The 22,398-nt window shown below is 39.4% G+C and overlaps 1 protein-coding gene across 4 annotated transcripts; it reads left to right on the top strand.

Moving 5' to 3' along the window:
• The first annotated feature begins 1,776 nt into the window (after positions 1–1,776).
• On the top strand, positions 1,777–22,065 carry scube2 (signal peptide, CUB domain, EGF-like 2). Of its 4 annotated transcripts, none has more exons than XM_029428613.1 (23): positions 1,777–2,000; positions 2,501–2,617; positions 2,965–3,090; positions 3,410–3,544; positions 4,444–4,569; positions 4,681–4,797; positions 6,286–6,375; positions 7,171–7,287; positions 7,401–7,523; positions 7,938–8,054; positions 8,186–8,308; positions 8,608–8,724; positions 9,685–9,774; positions 9,933–10,055; positions 10,745–10,912; positions 11,270–11,476; positions 16,094–16,264; positions 18,135–18,302; positions 19,506–19,667; positions 19,768–19,965; positions 20,215–20,367; positions 20,463–20,542; positions 20,979–22,065. In XM_029428613.1, exons 1-23 carry the CDS (start codon positions 1,913–1,915, stop codon positions 21,123–21,125), a joined length of 3,063 nt encoding a protein of 1,020 aa, XP_029284473.1. In that variant the 5' UTR covers positions 1,777–1,912; the 3' UTR covers positions 21,126–22,065. The 4 variants fall into 4 exon arrangements, with proteins under 4 accessions (XP_029284473.1, XP_029284474.1, XP_029284472.1 ...); XM_029428614.1 differs by having other exon boundaries at positions 2,498–2,617; positions 11,273–11,476; XM_029428612.1 differs by having other exon boundaries at positions 2,498–2,617.
• Positions 22,066–22,398: the final 333 nt, after the last annotated feature.

Here is a 22,398-nt window from a genome sequence, read left to right as displayed (position 1 = left end):
TCGCGATTTAATTGGTTTATAGGTGTTAAACCACATTCTGTGACTCGATTATAAATGATATTGCTGCTGCACACATTTTATCAAACATTTTCACATAATGTATTGATAAAGCTTGCCAGCTGTTGCCAAAAAAGCCCCCCTAAAACGTCCACACTAACTATAAATGGGAATACGCATTTTGACCGATGCGAAATCGAATCAGAATATGTTTTCCTCTGTATCTAAAACTGGATCATAATACGAATTACGATTGAAAAAAGTCAAAATTAAGTGTAAAACCCTATCAGTGGTAAAATTAACTAACTACATTAACTCATGTAAATTTGAGGTATTTATATACGTGTAAGTCTTTTTCTTTTAATGCCACTTTTTACTGCACTGCATTTATCTGACAATTTTAGTTACTTTTTTTTTGCACAGAAAACAGAACATATATATTTTAAATAAGTACAGCTGAAATGATTAGTCAATTAACCAAATAGTTGCTAGAACTAGTTTGATCGTTTTAGTCATTTCTTCATGTATACAAATGTCTGTATTGAGTTTTACTTTGAGTGATTTAAGAACATCTTCCTCAGTATAATCGCTTACTTTTACTTCAGTAACATTTTTAATTAATGGCTTTTACTTGTAACAGTATAATTGCAGTGTTGTATTAGCAGGCCTACTTTGTAAAGTATCTGAATATCCACCACTGCTGGCTATTGATAAAAGTTACCGAAATTAATAAAGACTTCAACACTAGGGTGTGACAGAATTGAACCCTTTTGAAGACTTCAGCAGCCAGCTGTGTGTACGTATAAACTTAGCCTAGTTACAACCTACATTTTAATTACTAAGTTGTGATTTCTGCATTACTAAATGTAGCCTATGTATTACCACTTATTTTGGAGCTTTGGAAAATAATGATTTATTTGAAACGGTAGCAAAACTCAAAACTTGAACAAGAGGCATTCTTAATCTGTGTTAGGGTTAATTAGCTTCCTTCTTCTTTGTACATCTTCCACCGCAGTGTGTATGGCTAACATAATAATAAAAAAGGTCAATTCAAGCCATTGTAAATTAGAAACGATAAACACGTGTTGCCTAGCAACCACGTTGTTTGGCTAACGGTACTCGTATTATACATCCATGCCTCCACACTGCCTAGATCGTTAGTAGCTAGCTAAACTAAGTTAGCTAACCAACCATCACTGACGAACATCACTCAAATGATGAGTATTCGGTCTTTTGATCACAGAAGTTTGACGTGGTCGACTTTGAAACACACGCCAAAGGCCATGTTTACAAGCGTTGAGACTCTTAAAAGAATCTCATCACGTCAGGTTGTTTACCAAGTGGTTTCCGGTCCAGACCTTTCAAAAATAAAAGCATATTTAGCGCACAAAATGTGTATCCTGTTACTATGCTATTACATAATGGACAGCATTTTATAATGCTTGTTTTATGTAATGTATATGCTGTTTGTATTAGTGTTCATCTGGCCGGGGACTTGGGATGAAAATAAGCTTTTTTAGCTATATCTCTGTATGATGCACCAGATTTCAAGTATTGAAATGTAGGTTTATTATACGCAGTCAAATGCACTTGTGAATAAATAAAAGTTTCGTTTTAGGCAACGTCTGGACACTTCCGGTCTTGCACTGGCTATCGAGTGACTTGACGCAGCTCTGCTTCAAAAGCAGGGCTTTTTTCACTCTCACATGTACGCGCGGGCACGCTCTCATTCTCACTCTCTCAAACACACGCACACGCACACACTCACTCACTCACTTACTCACTCCTTTCTCTTTTCGAAAGCCCCTTGTGAAGCAGATTGACAGGCTAGAATGAAAATGAGGCGGACGCTCGGTCACGACTTCAGTGCGTACGCGTCCTTTTGAGAAGACCTCTAAACTTGGATCATATCACCATGGGAGCTATTTGGGCTGCAAGGGACTTTTGTTTGTTTTTGCTCTTGTTAAATAGTCGCCAAAGCGCAGCGCTTCCAGAGATTCGAGGTGGGACTGTAGTGAGTGTGTGTGTGTGTGTGTGTGTGTGTGTGTGTGTGTGTTGTGTTTTCCAGTCGTGGAGATGACTACTTTACGCACGCTTTCAGGAGTGTTTCCCCGGTTGTGATTTTTAAATTTGCTTTTAGTTTCCAAATGTGTAGCTATATACAAATTGCTGTGGGAATGTATCTTCTCCCTGTACACATGAGTTTTTAAATCAAGTTTGGTTTTGTATGTAACTTATTTACTTTCAGGTTCTAACTTGATTTTTTAAATGCCTGCTTGAGGCTACTATTTTTATTATTACTAGGGACGTTCATGCTTTATGGGTAAATCCGACTTTTCTTGCTCGTCTTCTTTAATATAGTCCCACAAAACATGACAAACTTAAAAGTGTTAAGTAAATAAGGTAAATGTCATAAGATTCGACTTATTAGACTATTTGAGTGTGTTAGATAGGAATGTATTTTGGTAATCATGACCAATGAGACCCATATGGATTTCAGCAGATCCATGTTCAGAGGGAAGTGATGGCTGTCACATTGATGCCATTTGTCAGACTACCCAAGGCTCATACAAGTGCACGTGTAAAGCAGGCTTTAAAGGAGATGGGAAACACTGTGAAGGTAATGTGTCTTCTTTTTGTTAAGCACTTTGATTCACATTCATATCTGATCACAAAAATGATCTGAGAGTCAAAGTGGGATCACAGAATATGGATGTTTAGGCACATATTGTATATGTCTGTAATACTAACTACATAATTGTAAGTACAATATCATAGCATTCTTAAATCGCTTGTGGCATAATGTCTGAATTCCCATAGGGGCATGTTAAATCAGTACTTATTTATTCTTCCTAAATTTCTTTAAGATATACATCCCTGTTGCACTAAAGTTCTTGTTCTTACTGTTCAGAGACTAAAATGTTTTGCATTTATTAAACATTAATTTATGTGGTGTTTACTTCTCAGACATTGACGAATGTGACTTGGAGTACAATGGTGGCTGTGTACACGAGTGCAACAATATACCAGGCAATTATCGCTGCACTTGTTATGACGGATTCAATTTGGCACATGACGGACATAACTGTCTAGGTAAGATCAGCTTTAAACCACTAAATAAATAACGTTTTGTGATAGACAGAGAGAGCTTGACTCATCAGCTTCGATGGTGAAGAGTTCACGTTTGTGTGTGCTGTATGTGAAGTTTCTCACAGTCGCTCAGACTGCTTTTCTCGAGCCGTCTTTGGTAAACTTTTGAAATGTAGTCTAATGCAAACAGTTTTGGTTTTCTTCATGCAGTGATTTCAAAAGATTTGTAAATGTTTATGTCTGAAATTTGTGAATATAACAAATACTATCCCGGAGTTTTGTAAACACTGTTAACTAATGCAATCAATCCGCTATCCTGTAGATGTGGATGAATGCAGGTTCAACAATGGTGGGTGCCAACACACTTGTGTCAACACCATGGGTAGCTATGAGTGCCGCTGCAAAGAGGGCTTCTTCCTCAGCGACAACCAGCACACATGCATCCACCGCTCTGTGGGTGAGTGTACAACATGAATGCACGTCTGTAAACAGCAGACGTGCCATCTGTTAGCCTGACAACTCAGATGTAATGCACCTGAAGTGCAATTCAGGATTATTGAAGATATTTTTTCTCCCTCCTACACATTCAAATGCAGCTTAAAACGTCTGAAAAAGTGGAAGCATTAACAGTGCCATTTATAAAATAGGTTTTGAGGTTGTATTATTTGTATGTGTGGATGCTTGTATCTGCTAATTGTATTAAGCCGTGAACAAAGAATTATGTAGCAAATTCTCCAATATTCACATCCAAATCTAAGATTGACGGCACAATGAGGGGTGACAGGTTCAAGCTGGCTCCCGTCACTGAGCTTTTATCTGCAGCAGCAACATGCTGTGGGAAAAGGATCTCTGTGTCCTAAAGAACAAAATAAGTTAATAACTGCAACACTCGGGTCTATGTGCTCTGTGTCACAGATTAGTCTGAAGTGCCTTTGTTTTGTCTTCTTGACTGAAGTCAACTTAAATGCAAGGACTTTCCACTCCATCGGGTTTTGACAACCCTTTTAAATCCTGTGGACTATCCACTCAGCTGTGACCCATCTTTATAAATGGTGATTCATCTAATTTTTTTCAGCTTGAAGTATTATTGAGTTTGTTGTAGATACTAAAGGAGTTCGCGGAGCTTTGTTTTTAGGGAATTCCCTTTTTTGAGAAACCTTTCCTCTGCTTACATATTTCTCAGAAGTGCTAAACAATAACGCAGTGGTGGATGTTTTTGGATTGTGTTAGGCGTGAGAACAATCAATGTCTTTGAGGATGCCGGACTAATCTCCCAGCATGTGTGCCTTTGTGTGCAGCCGGTCAGTCACTGTAGGAGAGTTTCATTGTGCACCTCTCTCCCTCTTTCTATCCCAGAGGGCCTCAACTGTATGAATAAGGAGCACGGCTGCGCCCACATCTGCAAAGAGACACCCAAAGGAGGTGTGGCCTGTGAGTGTCGTCCAGGGTTCGAGCTGGCCAGGAACCAGAGAGGCTGCATCTGTACGTGCTCAGCGGCATGAAGCAAACTTCACACTACACGCCTACTGTTGGCTTCAAATGTTGCACTGTTAATATCATCGTCTCATGTTTGCATGTTGTTGACTCCTGCAGTAACTTGTAACCATGGCAACGGAGGCTGCCAGCACACCTGCGAGGACACAGAGAACGGCCCCATCTGCAGGTGTCACGTCAGGTACTCCCTGCAACCCGACAAGAGGTCGTGTGTAGGTAAGCACGTTGTTTGTAGACTCCGTTGTTACTTAAAACAGGTATTGTCAAACCAGGTAAGAAGAAGTGCTGCACTAATACACATCTTTAACATTTTCTGTAATCTGCTGTCATCTTTAATATTCTTGCAGCCATTTTTAAAACTCCCCTTAAAAAAGCATTTTGTCCTCCTACTTCTTTTCTGACGTGAAATACTAAACTATGTTGTTTATTGAGAGCTTAATGTAAATGTTTGCTGCATATTCTTGTTTTGTTTTGTTATTTAAAATGTTACTTTTTTACATGTTTGAATTCAATTGTAATCTAAATATAAAAACATATGTTAATACTCTTATGGGTGCATCTATAAATAGTCTTTTAATCCAACTGACCCGCCAGTATAGTGATTTCAAACTCTTTGCATACTCTAACATTCAACTCACGCATCCCAAATTCAAAAGAGATCCAAGAGTTTCCAAAGATACCAAAATATGTCAGACTGAATTTTGGGGAAATGTTTATAAAATGATGTACCAGACATCTAGAACATGTTATGATATGGTGCAGCAGTAATAACAACAAAAAAAAAGAACATGTGGATTCTTGGATGAGCGGGAAAGTTAATTATTGACCTTGGTAGTTTTTTTAAAGATGGTAAGTGGACCTTGAGTTAAGATTAGTTTTTTTTAATCAAATGGAGTCCTGGGCTTGACTGAAGAGCTGAAACAAGCTGATAATATACACTGTGCTATATCTGAAATTGTGGAATAAGATGATTTAAACAACCTTAAAACTACTAAAGGGAAAACAAAACACTGGAAGTTAAATCTGGTTGTTGGAGTAGTTTTTCAGTGTGCCTTTCATATTTCCTGGCACACGTGGTTTAATAAGAACATTATTAACTACAACTGTCCATCAGTGTTGGCTGGTTGTGTTTGAGGATGACAAAGGTATTATTCATGTTTTGGGTTCAATAATAAAAGCAGAATTTTCCCCCTAATAATTAGAATAATTTCTGACAAAACAAAACATAGACTTAGCTCAACGAGTGCACATTGCAGGAGCAGTTTACAGTTGGACTTTGTTTCTTTAGCAACACAGAGGCTGTCTTGATGAAAGAATAAAAACGCAGTAACTGGAAATATCTCTCTGTCAGTTCTCCGGTTAGGCAGTGTGTACATATTTCCACACAATGGTTTTGAGGGATAAGGATCAGCCGTCATATATTGGGTAATATCTCTCCCTCCAGCAGCAGTGTGTGTGAGGTCCATCCGTATCACTGCCATGTTGTCACAAGATTCTCTTCACTGATGTGGTGTGATATCTGACGCACACCAAGCCACTGCAAGCTGAATATCTCAAGTGTAAACATGCATCTGGTTGCTGAAAGGTGACCCACACAGACACCCAGAGCTGAAGTCACCATATGCTTGTGTTATTTAGGAAATGCAGGGAATTTAAGTACCAGTTCTTACTCTAATAAATATTGTGTTTTTTTGTGCGTCGCAGAACGAGATGAAGCCACCATCGAGTCCGCAGACCACAACGCCACATCCTTTACCGAGGTGGACAAACGGGTCAAACGAAGACTGTTAATGGGTAACAAGTCCACTCCTTCATTCAGAGGCTCACAGCTTGAATCTGTGTTGAACGTGCCGGCGTGTTGAGCTTCCAGTAACTACTCAGGAGTGTTTAACAGAGGAGCGGACTAATGTCTAGTTAACCAACGCATTCCTTAGACCTTTGAGCAAACTGTGAAATTACTACAGACTCGCTTTCTCGCCCCCCGTTTTCCCCCTGAAAAATATGCATTTGTGACAGTGTGGTACATTTCACGTTTTCCTTCCATTTGGGAAGGGCAAGGTGTGAATCTTTTCTTGTATAGTTAGTATTTATCAGCTGTGTGATTTTGGGTCACTCGATACATGTAAAACATTCTAACTTTGGCACTTTTCCAAGTACATGTCTAGCACGTGAGCTCTGGGAGTCTAGTCCTGTTTTATAAATAAAACATATTGTTAGGGTACGCCTGGCTTTTAATATGTACCTTATCAGTGTATGGATGTACTCTTCATCCAATCGTACACCCGTGCACCATACAAAACATGCATTTGTGTGTTTAATATGAATTTATAAATGTATATATTGTATTTAAATTCAATATTAAATACTGCACATGGTACAATAATGTGTGTGTGTAATAACTCTAAATCTATGGAAGAAACGGTATATTTGTAATATTAAATTGACTCTATATTCCAGGTATTTTTATAGTCCAATGTTCAGAAAATCAACTTTTTTGAAGTATCTTGTATCTAACATTGAACAACATAGCGTTTTTCACAAGTAGGAAGGGTCATTCACATATATTCACATCATGTGTTGTAATTTCAGAAACCTGTGCGGTGAACAATGGCGAGTGCGACTGCACCTGTAAAGACACATCCACCGGCGTGCGCTGCAGCTGCCCGGTCGGCTTCACACTGCAGCCAGATGGAAAAACATGCAAAGGTCAGACTGCCAGTCCACAAAAAAAAGATCCACAGAGAGGAGGGGTCTGTTGAAGCACTGAGTAACTTAGTGGATTTGTATAGGATGTCAGAATATCACCTGTTTCCCCACAGATATTGACGAGTGTGAGCTTCACAACGGCGGCTGCGAACACTTCTGCAGGAACACCATCGGCAGCTTTGAGTGCAACTGCAGAAAAGGCTTCAAGCTGCTGACAGATGAACGTTCTTGTCAAGGTACAAATGCCTCCTGAATTGTTTTATTCAAACTCTGGATGGTTCGAAATAGAGTGGGACAAAATGAGACTGATAAATGAGATAAGAGGGAGTGGGATTGGACAACACTACCAAACATTTACATAGCGTCTGAGTCCATCCTTTTCTTTTTTACATCCTTTCTAAAAGACTTTACCTGTAATTTGATGATGCTGACCTGATGCAACTACAATTCAATTCAAGGCGTGTCAGTGAAACACTGTCTTCTTTTTTGTTTTTACCTGTAATGACAATCAAAAGCCAATGCTATGTCACCTCATATAGCATACACTGAGTAATTCAGTATCAAATGCAAATGTCTGTGGGTGGGAAATCCCTCCTTATGGAGATTGTGACTTCCCTGCTATTATGTCACCTGCCTGATTTTGATTACAGATATAGATGAATGTTTTTTTGAGCGGACATGTGATCACACGTGTGTGAACTCCCCCGGTGGTTTTCAATGTCTTTGCATCAAAGGCTTTACCATGTATGGGCTGGCCCACTGCGGAGGTGAGTCTGCGTAATAAACATGTGCTACATTTATAAACGTGTTAGGATAAAAAGCATTAAAAAAGTGCTCATTCATGTGTTGGGAAAATGGACCCTGTAATTATGATAATGATTTTTCCTTTTCCTCTCAGATATAAATGAATGCAGTGTGAACAATGGCGGTTGTGAGCAGGGTTGTGAGAACACCATGGGTGGATTTGAGTGCTTTTGCCATCCTGGCTATAAGCTACACTGGAACAAAAAGGACTGCATTGGTAAGCGAGTGCCTCTTCCTATATGAGAGGCACATCTGCTGTTGAACCTTTGGAAATTGTGTGACATCTCACATTTTGGAATAAAACTTGGGGGACAAAAACAGGAGATACTTTGAATTCTGTTCTCTTTTTCTCTTTGATTCTCTGTCACTTGATTTTCTTTTGCTTGAGTAAAACATCCAAAATGCTACGATGCTGTTGGTGCTGTAAGGATGTTGGACCTTCTGTGCCTCTTCCTCCTTGTTACAATCAAAAGCTTTTTTTTTTTACCTTGGAGTTTTGTTGTGATTTCCATCTAGAGGCTGAGGGTTTCCCACCTGCTAAACCCCCCTCTAAACCTACCTTGAACTGTAGTAAGCAGGCGGGAGGGGACCGCTGCTTCCTGACGTGCCAGTCCCAAGTTCACATCAGCAGTGGTGAGTTGGTTGAGCCTTATCCACATATAACATGATTTACCTGTTCACCTGCTTTAACTGTATTTCTATATTTCCAGTTACTGCAGAGGAAATGTTTTGGTATCTTATGTATCTTATTATGAACCAAAGCCGCATACACTAACTCTTGTAATACATAGGAGTCACTGTCAGTTGTGTTACTCCTATATGTTTGTGCTCTTGTTATTTATCACACAGATAAAAGCAGCACTGTTCTGCTCCCACTTGCTGCACTTTGTCAGAGCTTTATGCAATGTTTCAAACAGAAACGTAGACATTCTGCAAATTAAAAGTGTCCAAATATAGATTAACTTTGATTTGACCACCAATTTAGTCCTTGTTGGAAACAGTCTTAATTAGTCCTCCATAAAACATCCTTTAAGTTGCTGCTGTGTTGTGGCAACCTAAAAGGTGACACAGAGTTCATAATACGGATTAACACTTTCTCTGTTAAACACCAAAAGTGAGGATGTTGCTGCTGGAAGGTATAAGTAGAAATTGTATACTAAATTGAAATCGGTTTTGTTTGTTTAAAACATTGCATGGACAAAGCATTGCAAACAATGAGGCTCCTATAAGTACGGTGAATAGTAAGAGCAGTGACTTCTTCACATGTTTGATCCAATCAGTTGACATGACAAGTCAGGTGCACCATTATGTTTATTTCTTTTAGCATGATTAGACCCAAACAGCATGGCACAGTACAGGTCAGGTATCTCCTGATGCAGTTTTGTTTTTAAAAATGTGATGCAGCACGGCTAAAGTATGCTAACGGCAATGCAATGAATCGGTAAGTCAAGCTGTTCTAGTTGTCAACATCAGTCTGCAGAGCAGCTCTTCGTGTTCCTACTTGTGCCTGTTTGCTCTCTCCGACTTTGCTTTTGTGGCCTTAACTTTTTGTCTGCGTTGGTCTGTGTGTCACGGCCTCTTGTGTGTTTTCAGGGACGGAGGATTCCTACACGGTGACCTGTGGAATGCCTCTGCCCTGCTTGGCTGACGCTCAAAAGAACAACAGTGGCTTGCATTGCTTAGGCAAGTACAAAACATCACAGATTTACATCTATCTTTCTAATCTGCCACACAGAACAGTAACTCAGGAACAACTCAGGCTTCCATCGTTCTCAGCTAAATAAGTAGATCTATGTAATGTAGATCAAAATGACAAGTTTTTCTGTTCCTCTGCCCTGCAGGTCCAGAAACGACCAGTGTCCCACGCATCAAGACCACAGCCACGTTTAAGTCTGGCACTGCAAAATGCAACTTAAAACGAAGTCAGGAGAAACTCAAGGAGAGCCTGAACTCAGCACACTCAGGTACAGAGGTTGCCACACAACAAACATAACAATGCCTCCAAACACAAGATCACAGATAGACAAGAAGCCACTACAGCTCCTTCATGTTACTGGTTAAAAAACATTTAGGGTTAACCAAGAGCTGCCAGCATCTAAAGCCACACTCTTTAGAAGATAGAGCAGACCTGAAGGCTGCTTCAAAGTAAACCCAAAACCAAAGGCAAATGTGAAAGAAATTTGTGGGGAAAGTGATGTGGTTTTGAGTGTCTTGAATGTCTCAGCGCAGCACTTTGTCTGGCGGTGACAGGGGAGGATGTAATTAGCCATAGCAAGCCTTTCAGTTGGGTCTGACCTAGCCATCAATCAAATGGGTTTCCGATTGTAGGATTATTTTGCTTCTCCAAAGGGTTTCGGCATGGTCTTTTACTTCCCTCATAGTCACTGAAAGGGCACATAATTGTTTCAAATAAAGGAAATTGTGACATCTCATCCTTTTTTTCAGCTTTCCGGTCTACACGACAAAAAAAGATCAAATTAACATTAATACCATTTTAAATCTGTGTATGGTGTGGCGTGTGCTATCGGAATTAAATGAGTTGTTTCACAGTCTTTGATTTTCTTTAACAATTGTGCGATTGTGTGTGTGTGTGTGTGTATGTGTGTGTACGTGTGTGTGTTTGTGGGGGGGTGGTTGTCTCACATGTCCACAGATAGCAGGTTCCTCTTCACTGAAAATGTCCAGTTCAGCTATGTGAGCCTGCGCTGCACCTCGTCTGGGCAGCGAACACGCAGCCGCCATGGCAGGAAAGCTGGCGAGGAGGACGGCTCCTCGATAACAGCTGAGTTTGAGCTGGATGTGAACCTAGAGGAGGTAACAGGTTGGTCTCTCTGCGCTACCCCTCTGCCTGCCTGCAACCTTTGCTTCTTGTTCTCCATCCTTCTTTCGCTGCTGTCTGTTCATCACTAAACAAACCAAACTGTTAAAGTATCTCCTGTTTTGACTTGGCTATGGTGGTGGGCTCTAGGTTGGGACTCAGAATCGAGGTGTTTTTGTTTTATTTCCTTGAATTCTTTATAAGTGTTGGCCTGGATTGCTTTTCCGCTGACTTGATGGTACATTTGTGTGAATGTTGGAGCAAGCATGCGAGCATCCACGCATGAACGTTTAATTGTTTAAGGTGTTGGAGATGACATTTTGCTGTGGAAACAGTTGCGGTATCAAATGCTTCTTTCAGCAGAGAGCTGTGACCTGAACTGTGTGCGCCGGCGCTCAGAGAAGAGGCTCAGGAAGACCATTAGGACCCTGAGGAAGTCCATCAACCGAGAACAGTTCCACTTCCATTTTGCCGGGTCTGACTACGAGCTCGCCAAGAGTCTGGGCAAGCCGGCAGAACTGCCAGGACACTGTGTGGCGGGACAGGTGCTAGTGGGCAGGAAGTGTGGTGAGTTTGTTTTTTGTATGTACTTTAAACACAGAAAGCATGGTAAATGTTAGAACATGCACCATTCAGGCTGTCATCACTTCTACTGGAGTTATTGATGCTTCATCTCTCAAGAGCGAGATCCAACCACTTTTGTTGCACATAACACCAGAAAGCAATGTCTCTGACTAGGCCCTATACACACATAGTCATGTCTTAAAGCAACTGAACGCCAGTGAGATATATTTAGACAAGCTGGTTTAATGATTGGATTTGGAGCAGGTGTTGGCCAGATGAGTGCCATATTTGGTTTGCAGACATGCTGTAATGAGCTAGTTGGAGGGGAGTGCGAGCTTGCATGGAAGAACAGAGAGACTGTTGTTGGGCCTCCAAGCTGTGAGATCTTCCAGCATCTCCCTGGGATAAGAGTGTAACATGAGGGCTGATGGCAGGTCTCCTGGTAGCGGTTGCCTCCCAGTTGGGTTTTTATATACAACCTGTGATGGAGAAAATGATCATTAAATAAGACCGCACACTGTCAGTGTTTGAGAGCTGAAGGCTGGCATGTGTTGTCTCTGGCAGTTGGCCGTGCACTCCTAGATTCGGGCCTCACAGTAGGTTTTCTGCCTGCTGCATCAGACTCAGATCTTTAGTAAACCTCACACAACTCTTTTAGTGTTTACGGTTTTTGTTTCCCTTTGAACCCTGAAGAATAGGGCTGATGGAAGTCTTTGCACTTAAACTACAGACCAAAACTAGTCCGAAACTACAACTACCCTGTAATTTCTTGAGATAACGTGTGTTGAAAGAAAATCATCAGCTTTACGCTGCGTATATATCTCCCCCGTAACACCATATTTCTGGGCCTCTACATTAACATCAAAGCTGCTTCTGCTGTTGAGCTGTGCTGAAATGATTTAAACCTAAACTGCCTCTGTTAATTATTTCTATTTTTCAGTTACACAGGTCTTAAGTGTCTTGATTCCTTAACTCCCCCGCTATGCTTTCAGGTCAACATTAAGCAGTCTATTGGCCATGGCAGGGGTGCAGACATGTAATTTGGGAGAGGAGGAGGAGGGGGCTGAAAGGCATTCTTCTTAACCTCCAACTCTTTAAAGGAGCTATATTTTTCCCCTCCTCCCCCAGCTCCCGCTCTGGCTTAGCTCGGAGTGCAGTTTAGTCCTTTTCAGTTTGCCCACTCCATTGAAAACCCCATTTGAGGCTCGTTCTCAGTGCCTCAGAGAGATGACAACACAGCCTTCTGTGCATTTGGAGAAAATATGTGTTCACCTCTGTGCAATCTTTAAAGCATTTCTCCTCAGATTCTGTGATTGGTTTTGATTACTACACCGCTATACATTCTATCCAGGACGTTGTTTCTGTTTATATTAAATGTATGCTCGATTCAGTTTATTAATTATTTAAATATTTTGTTGTTTATTTGTACTGCTGATATTGCATCAGAATACATGTTAATATAAAGAGTAAAACAAGTGCGAACACATCAACAACGATGCCGTGAATGCTGCGCGTCCGCGTCTATTTGACTGTTGTCTGACTTGTTTGCGTGTTTGTTTTAACATTGAAGATGTTTAGGAAGTGCTGTTGATTCAAGCTGGCAGTTTGAGTACTGTGTCCCCCCTGCCCCCCAGCTGGGGCCACTTTGCATGACCCCCAGCCACTAAACTGCTAAAGAGAATTGACTTCAGCCACACCATGGGAATCAATTAGCATCAGTTGTTTGGGCCTCCGCTTGATGGGCGCGAGCAGCGATTGGGCCAAGCAGAATGGGGGGATTCAGAAACCTGACCCCTTTTATTGGGTTCAGCTCCTTACCACTGTGATACCGTAGTGTTTTCCTATGTCATCAAGTAGGCAAAGACTGGGGACTTGAATAGAGGTGAAAGGTCTTTTAAACCTCTTTGGGGCCATCAATTCGAGGACTCTATAGAAGCGTTCTTTGCATTTGAAAGGCTTCAAGGTTTTCTCTCTCTTTCACTCTCACTCTCTCTCTCTTCTCTCACTGCTTCCCTCTGTCAAATAAAAGCTGTTAGAGGACAATGCAATGATGGCTCCTCATGGTCTTTCAGAATAAACAATGGGCTTCAAAAAATGAACTGCTCTTGAGAGAATTACATTTTCTTTCTTTAAAGGGAAAATTTAACAATTTGCTGAGCCACATATAATGGATCTACGTTAAAGCTTTTGTGTGTGGAGTTTTTAGAGATTGTGGTTTCTCTGCTTACAGGCAGCTTAGAGGCTACAATTAAGAGGCTGCATTAAATGTGCCGGGATTTAATTGATTTACTCTTGTGTGAGATCAGCTTCAGTTTTCAAGTCAAGTTCTTAAGACCATCAGACAGACGCAGTAATTCCCAAATTAATTACAGGCATCACTTTGAATGGGAGGAACCAAAGCAAAACGGTGCTTTGGTCCCTTTAATCAAGCCTTAGCACTTGTGTGAGATAAGAGGGAAATACTCTCTTTGATTTTGCTTCTGTGTTTGCCTTTAAAGAGGCGAGGGTGCTTATGGTGGTATTAAAAGTTCCTCCCCGATGCACAGCCATGTTGTATGAAGTATTAGGACGTGTCAGATGTGGCGCACAAAGGCAGCTGTGGAGAGGGCTGGGGCTCTTTAGTCTCAGTGATTTCGTATGGCTGTCTGTATTAGGTTGGTCCGCAAAAGCATTTGAACAACTTAATGCTGGGTTTTTGTACATCCGTTGCCTTTGTTTACAGTGTGTGTGTCTCCAATTGCATCTAAACCAATGTGAAAGACAGGATGCAAATCTTTATTTCACTAGTCAAGCCACATTTATTTATAAAGCACATTCAAAAACAACCCACATGCTGCACAGACCAGGTAGCTAAAATCACAAATAAAAGAAACGCCGACAAAAACCTCAATACTCACTAACAATGCAGTAACGTTGCTACTACCAATTAAAAGCTAAATGTAATACTTTTGTTATCAATCTTAAATTGAATGTGATAATTGTCCTGTAAAGTTAGTTTTGTCTGAGACGTTTTGTTTACATGTTTTTAATCCTAACATTTCAGCTATAACCTAAAGCCAGTATGGAGCTTACATTTCACACAATCAATGTACATTTTGATATCGGTACGAAGAACACAACAATCACTGTATGTCGTCATATTTAGTTGTCTATCAAAGCTTGTAGTCCTGGTTTTAATTCCTACATTTTCAAAGATATCTTGGTGAAAAGCAAAAATAGTGTGATCAGCTTTGATAAATCAAGAGACCAGTAAACTGGTGTACACTGTGCTAAAATGCATCAAGGTCAGTGATTGTAATGTTCATTGCTGTGCAAGTAAAACTCTCAAATCTGTCAACAAATTGATAAATTGATGAGGTTCAGCCTTTGATTACTTTAGGTTACTTTACTTTAATGGTCATGTCATGCAATTGAACTGCTGTATTTATGGTGTAAATCTACATTGTGGTTAGGATTGTTTGATTATGTGTAGCCACAGGGCATACTGCTATATTTGTTGATTCATGTCTGCGTTTGACATTGTCTTTCTCACTTCCTGACACTGATCTGGCTTCTAAATTGATGTTAATTACAGTTTGTCTGTTTTGGATGTCTTAACTTAAGTGTTTGGGTTCAGTTTGTGAGGAAAACGTTCATCAGCTTTCAGAAACTTGACAAACAACCAAAAGCTTGGCAGCTGATTGGAAAAAACATAGCAGGCCTAAGTCAAAGATTGCTCTGTGTATAGTCAGGGATGCACAAGTGTGTGTGAGTCTTGCTGCTAGTAAATCATTGAATTAAGGCGGGACACTACAGGCAAAAATTGTCAATTTTGAGAGTTTGGTCTATCTTGCTTCCCGATTTTGTTCAGACTAGTGGAGAGAAAACATCCAAAATACACATTAAAATACACATTAAGGTTTTTATTTGACTAAACTTTGTATATATGCATCCTTAGATTTCTCCCAAATTCACAAAAAGTTAGCATTAGATAATGCTTCATTTGCATATTTAAACATAACATTTCAGGAAACTTGTAAAACCAAAATAATTGTCTTAATGTAAGTAATCAACTGGGGATGTTTCAGGGTGATATTTATCAGTTACTTATTTTCAAACTCTATTCACTTGTGTCTTGCAAAATGTATACATTTACAATTTTACACATCTTTAAAGACCATTTTCTTATAATGAGATTATTTTCTCAAACTCTCAGAAATCTCCATTTCAGTAGCACTTTCATTTCTATCTGTAGTCTGATGGTTTTTACAGATGGGTTTGTTCATATATCATTCATAACCTGATTTATTTAACATTCTTTTCCTAAAAACATGGCAACCATTATTTTTTAATGGCTGTTGACAGCATGTTCTGTTTTATGGAGTGATACATAGATATATCCAGAATTTGACTCTAATTTGTCAACAAAATTAAATAATAATTTTGAACCTGGCTTTACTCAATGTGCAAATTAGCACATATTTAATAAGTGAATGCCTCATTTGCATATTTAAACATAAACATTCAGAAAATAGGTTTAATGGTGATATTAGTTAAAATTGTTAACCCTATCTACCGGCTGTATCTTCTTTTAATAACCTTTAATCTGTCTTCATCTGTCATCCCCCACCTATCTGTTAGTGAGCTGCAGTGTTGGGACCTACTTCGACGGGGATCAGGGAAGGTGTGTGCTGTGTCCAGCTGGAACGTATCAGGATGAAGAGGCACAGATGTCTTGTGAAGTCTGTCCTGGACCCGAAGGAAGAGAAGTCTCCAAGGTGGTCGGCGCTCGAAACTTGTCAGAGTGTGGAGGTGAGACAAGTCAAGTCAATGACTTTATTTATACATATTTATACAGCACTTTTCAAATCAAGTTACAAAGTGCTTTACATGGTTAAAACAGGAAACATAAACAATTCAGGATTGCAATGACATAACATCAGACATCACAACAATACAATTTAAAATGGAGATAAAATACCCAAAAGTAAAAAATAGAAGGTAATAACATTAAAATGATATGACATTTCAGAAATTAAATGATGTGCTCGCATTAATAAAGATCTTTTTCAAAAAGATATGTTTTGAGAAGTGATTTAAAAGATGTTACTGATTCTGCAAGTCTCAGATCCTCTCAGATATTCGTCTAAAGCCGGAGACATACGTGCTTTTAACTACGCGTTCACGTGCACATGTCACTGCCTCGAGTATCATGCGGCTGTTGGTTTTGCACGTCCTCAGAAACTAATGCAAACGGGTGGTTAAAAATCAAGTACATCTACGGCCTTAGACCATTAAGCTACGAGGACGCACCAGCATTTAGGTTTTTAAGATAAACTGGTTTGCCTTTCATTTGTATAATCAAAGTTAAACGTGATGTTTTTTTAATCAAGACACAGATGTAAGACAGACAACACAAACCTACATTATGAAATCAGTCCTCTTCCTATAACAAGATTTAAGGCAACTGGCCATAATGGAGGAACAGGGTGCATCTACAGTTCACCTACCTTCACTGCAAGTAGTGATGATGGCTCTTCTGTGAGCCATCAAGGGTCTGCACAGTCTTTCACTACCTGATGTGAACATCTATAATCATATTAGGAGCATTACAAACATGAACCTGTTAAAAGAATTGTTTGACATTTTGGGAAACGTTTAAATAATTACTTTCAGAGATGGTGGAAGGTGGATTATGTTGCCCGGCTAGCAGTCTCCCCCTGTTTCCAGTCTATGTGCTAAGCTAAGCTAAGTGGCTTCTGGCTATAGCTTCATACTTAAACATAAGAGTAGCATCGATCTTCTCTTCTAACAAGAGCACAAGGAAGCTCATAAGTGCCCAAATTGTCTAAATATTCCTTTAAAGATCATAGAAAGGTTTTCTTTCATTGTTTGATATTTAGGAGAATCAAATTGTAGCTTTTAGAATTTCATCCTGTTGATAATGACAATAGTTTAAATTGTACAGCACTTAAAAAAAAACAGTTTGTACAATGAAATGAAAATATCTGAAAATGCATAAGCCAAAGGCAAATACAATGTAAATTCCGGAGCAAATAAACAAAAAGCAGAAAAAGCATTAAAGGGCACAAAATGTAGGTAACTGTTTTGTGAATATGAGCCACACAGGAAGCGACGGGGCCTCGATAAAGATCTCTCCCTGGCAGATGTTCTGCTTTGTGTAAAACCAAAGAAGCTTGAGCTTAGATGTTGAAGATGTATTTGAATTCAAAAGGTGAACTCGGCTTCTTTCAATCCTGAATAATAGCAGAAGGAGCCACCATGTTTTGGTCTCCTCCTGTTATCGGAGTCACTTTGTGGCTGGATTCCAGATCCCATCTCCCCTTTCAGACTAAACAACAAGAAGCAAGAAACTCCCACTGGCTCTCAGTTTGTATTAGTCACCGAGGAGTCACACTCTGTTGAGTTATACTATGCACTGCAGATAAAACATTGCATCATGCCATTCACTGTGGCTTAAGCTTTGCTATATCTTATCTTAATAGAAGGAGAGAGTATTTTTTGTTTCACATGAAAAACAGCCAAGAAAACGCTTGAAAATAAACTCATCCAAGTGGTGCTGCTCTGAACGTTTTGTAAAAGAGATACAATTTAGCAAAAAACATTCCTGTCTCACATGTCCCACTCTGACATGACCAACTGCTTGTGTGTGTGTGTTCAGGTCAGTGCTCCCCAGGTCAGTACTCCCATGACGGCTTCCCCCCCTGCCTGCCCTGTCCACTGGGAGCGTACCAGCCAGAAGTGGGACGCACCACCTGCTTCTCCTGTGGAGGGAACCTGGTCAGCAAGCGCAGTGGTGCTGTTACTTTTCAGGAGTGCGAGACCAAAGGTACAAAAGTCATCTTGGTATTGTTGTTTCAGGGTAAAAAACGAATAACTCCAGTTTACTTAAGTGTCTAACGTTTTACCATAAATTGAAGAAGTTTATGAGAACCTATCAAATTCAAAGTGAAACATTTCTGGTTGTTTTGTTCAAAAACTTGACATCACAACAGCATCATGAGTCTATGGAGCTCTTTTGGGTGTTGACAGGAACTCTGCTGCCCTCTGCAGCTGCTGTATGGTCCGTACATGTAGAGCCTGAGTCAGTTTAAAACTAAGCCTCCCAGATGTCAAGCATTCAGAACCTATGGAACGAAAACGTTTTGGTTTTAACTTAATGAAAGTGTATTTTCTGTGGTTTTGAAAAGATTTTCTGAGCACAACATGGCAGAAGACGTTGTAAATACAGGGATTATTATGCAGTGGTGGAAGAAGTACTCAGATCCTTTACTAAAGTAAAAGTACTAATACCACACTGTGAAAATACTCCCCTGCAAGTAAAAGTCCTGCATTCAAAACCGTACTTTTGCAAAAGTATTTAAGTATTATTAACAAAATGTACTTAAAGTATCAAAAGTAAAAGTATTCAAAGTGCAGTAAACTGTACCCTGTCAGTGTTTACTAATATATAATATGTTTTTTGATTAATATTACTGCTGCTTTAATGTGTATGTTGCATTTTATTGCCGTAGATGTTTATGGTTGTGCTAATTTTAAGTCCTGTTTTCAGCTTTGTGACGATGCGTTTTCCAGATGATCCAAGAGGGTTTTTAAATAGTTTATTTAGCTTTAGAAGTTGGAGGATGTTTTCAACACATAGAAGAAAACTTCATACTTCATGTTCATCACAAACATTCACCTTTAAAGTCAGCACATCAGGAGTTCATGATTTTCACTCGACAGGAAGGGTCTGAACAATTATAATCTGAAAAGTAACTTAAGCTGTCAGACAAATGTAGTAAAAAGTACAATGTTTGCCTCTGAGCTCTTGTGAAGTACAAGTATAAAGTTGCATACAATGGAAAAAGTTATTAAGTACAGTACTTGAGTAAATGTAGTTAGTTACATCCCACCTTTGTTAGCATGTAATCTTTCATGTGATCTAAAATAATTAAAAACATCCATATTAGAGATGCAAACATTTAACCCATCAGAGAATATTTGGAGTGTTAGATAAACTAACATCGATCACTGTCATTGACTCCTGCAGTCCAGTGCTCTCCAGGACATTACTACAACACCAGCACACACCGCTGCATCCGCTGTCCCACGGGCACGTATCAAGGAGAGTTTGGGCAGAACTACTGCGTCTCCTGCCCTGGAAATACCACCACCGACTTCGATGGCTCCACTAACATCATGCAATGCAAAAGTATGTGAAACATGTACGAATAGAAAAATACATTCCAGATAATTCACCTTGCTTCACCAAGAACAAAAAACATATCTGACACATCTGAGTGACTTTACAGACCGACATTGTGGAGGAGAGCTGGGAGATTTTACCGGCTTCATCGAGTCCCCCAACTACCCGGGGAACTACCCAGCCAATGTCGAGTGCACCTGGACCATCAACCCTCCGCCCAAACGCAGGATCCTCATTGTCGTCCCAGAAATCTTCCTGCCTATTGAAGACGAGTGCGGAGACTACTTAGTAATGAGAAAGAGCTGTAAGTTCTATTTTTTATTAGTAAAAACTATACTACCGATAGGTTAACTATTATGTTAGGGTTAAGGGTTACGTTATACCAGGGTGGCCAAGATGAGATAAATGTCTTAAAATGACAATAATATCATTTATCGCAATTATTTCTGGGATAATATATCGTGCATCAAAATGATTTATCGTGACAGGCCTTCTACTAAGAATTAAGTTGTAAGCTAATTATAGATTGTGTGCTCATATCTTTATATCACAGCTCTCCCCAACTCTGTGACAACCTACGAGACTTGTCAGACATACGAACGTCCAATCGCTTTCACCTCTCGCTCAAAAAGGCTCTGGGTACAGTTCAGGTCCAACGAAGGAAACAGTGGGAAAGGCTTCCAGGTCCCATATGTGACATATGATGGTAAGAAGAAATAACGATAATGCTGCTACATCACTGTGTTGTCAAATGTACTGTGATCGGTTGCATCAATGAGCTGTTTGTGGACTTTATTTCAGAGGACTACCAAGAATTGATAGAAGACATAGTCAGAGATGGAAGATTATACGCTTCAGAGAATCACCAGGAAATTCTTAAGGTATGTTTCTTAAAAATGTTTAACTAAGATCACTTTGTTTGTGTTGTGTATTCTAACTTTGGACCAGAATTAGCCAGAACCTTTGTCATTGTGGTTGTGTATTACAATGTGTCATATATAATTTGGCAAAATGTATCTGTATTGCACCTGTTATTCTCCATCCATATTAAAAAGTTAATATATTTATTGAAAATATTCATAGTATTCATAATAATAATAAGAACTAATATTCATATTAGTGTCATAATAATGTCACAGTGACATTACAATGATATGGTTCCCACCTGTTCGCCCTTTATAAGTTGTTGATCATTGATTATTCTGCACAGGATTTGTGTTTGTATTTATTCTGTACTGAGGTTGCGCCCTCTTTTGGAGACTTGTGGAAATACAGGGTGCTGCTCACAGACTTTAATGCAACACATTTTCTCATCAGGACAAGAAGCTAATGATGGCGTTGTTTGATGTACTGGCTCACCCACAAAACTTCTTCAACTACACAGCACAAGAATCAAGAGAAATGTTCCCCAAATCCTTCATCCGCTTCCTGCGCTCCAAAGTCCTGAGATTCCTTCGCCCTTAGGATGGAACATTTCTGGATATTTCATTAAAAACTTAGATTAGATGCTGGCCACAGTATCCGTTTTATCCACTGACCCCTTTAAGAATATTCTGTAACTATCTGTTTTCCCATGGAGCGACACAATAACAACTATACACTTGATAAAACTGATCCTGGAGAGAAAGCGGACAAGTGGAGCTTTAAGAAGGAGAAACGATCGGTGATAAAAAAAAAAGAAAAAAAAGAAAAAGTGTTATAGAGTGTCTCTGGATTAATCCGGATTACTTTGTTTGGAATTTTTGAAAGAAGTCTTTTACTTAGCAGCAGAATAATTGTAATGCCTTTAGATTTTCAAATCACAATCTCAGGATTCAATGCTGTACATGCCAACATTATGAGGCATTTGCTAATAGCATCATGATGAAAAACAAATGCTATAGCTTAACAGATATATGCTGAATGTCAGTGATGCTGTATATAGAGTGTGTATCTAGTTTTAACATAGGCTACTCTCACAGGTAGAGCTTAATGACAGAAATACTGCAGAAACAAATATAGCACAAATGTTTTCTCGGGAACATTAGCACTACTAAAGAAGTAGTGGCACCACAAAAGCAATTATTCTGATGAATGTTTTGTATATGATGTAAAAAGTTTTTGGTGAAAGGCTAATGTATTGTAGTAACTACGTACATTTTTGACAGTGTAGCATTGCTGGTGGCTCATGTATTTGATGTTCAAGGTGTATTTCATTTGTGAGTGCTACTGCTCCACCAGTGTGCATCGATATATTTTGTATTGTTTACTAGTAACCAAAGACAACTGTTCAGAGTACATGAAAAAAAAGAAAAGAAAAGTCCTGTAAAATAGAATTGAGCTATACCTCTTAGAAGACATGTGTATGTATATTTTTTATGGTTTTGTACATCTAATATGCTGTAAATAAAGATAGGAAACTTAATTTGTGTTTGCATTCACATTCCCCACTTTTCTTTCTCCCCTTATTTTGTGGCACAAAACGACGTTTTAATTGTTTATTGCATTTCATTCACACACACGCACACACACACACACACACACACACACACACACACACACACACACACACACACACACACACACACACACACACACACACACTTAAATCTAAGCTTTACAAACACCTACCAAAAAACTAAATTTGATTCCAATCAGCGTCAGTCAATCATTTTTTATAATATAGATCAACCACCATTCCATAAAATATAACCAAATAAAGAAATCTAATGAGAAAATAATGATCTTGGTTGTATAA

The sequence above is a fragment of the Cottoperca gobio genome, chromosome 3, assembly GCF_900634415.1.
Source record: "Cottoperca gobio chromosome 3, fCotGob3.1, whole genome shotgun sequence".
NCBI classification, from domain to species: Eukaryota; Metazoa; Chordata; class Actinopteri; order Perciformes; family Bovichtidae; genus Cottoperca; species Cottoperca gobio.
The sequence above is the reverse complement of the archived record's forward strand: the minus strand, read 5'-3'. Positions and strand labels throughout refer to the sequence as shown.

Excerpts from the sequence above, each read along its gene's own strand:
- scube2 (XM_029428612.1), top strand. The coding sequence starts at position 1,913 with ATGGGAGCTATTTGGGCTGCAAGGGACTTTTGTTTGTTTTTGCTCTTG. Across the intron at positions 8,055-8,185 it reads TGGGCTGGCCCACTGCGGAG|ATATAAATGAATGCAGTGTG; the intron begins GTGAGTCTGCGT and ends TTTTCCTCTCAG. Across the intron at positions 16,265-18,134 it reads AAACTTGTCAGAGTGTGGAG|GTCAGTGCTCCCCAGGTCAG; the intron begins GTGAGACAAGTC and ends GTGTGTGTTCAG.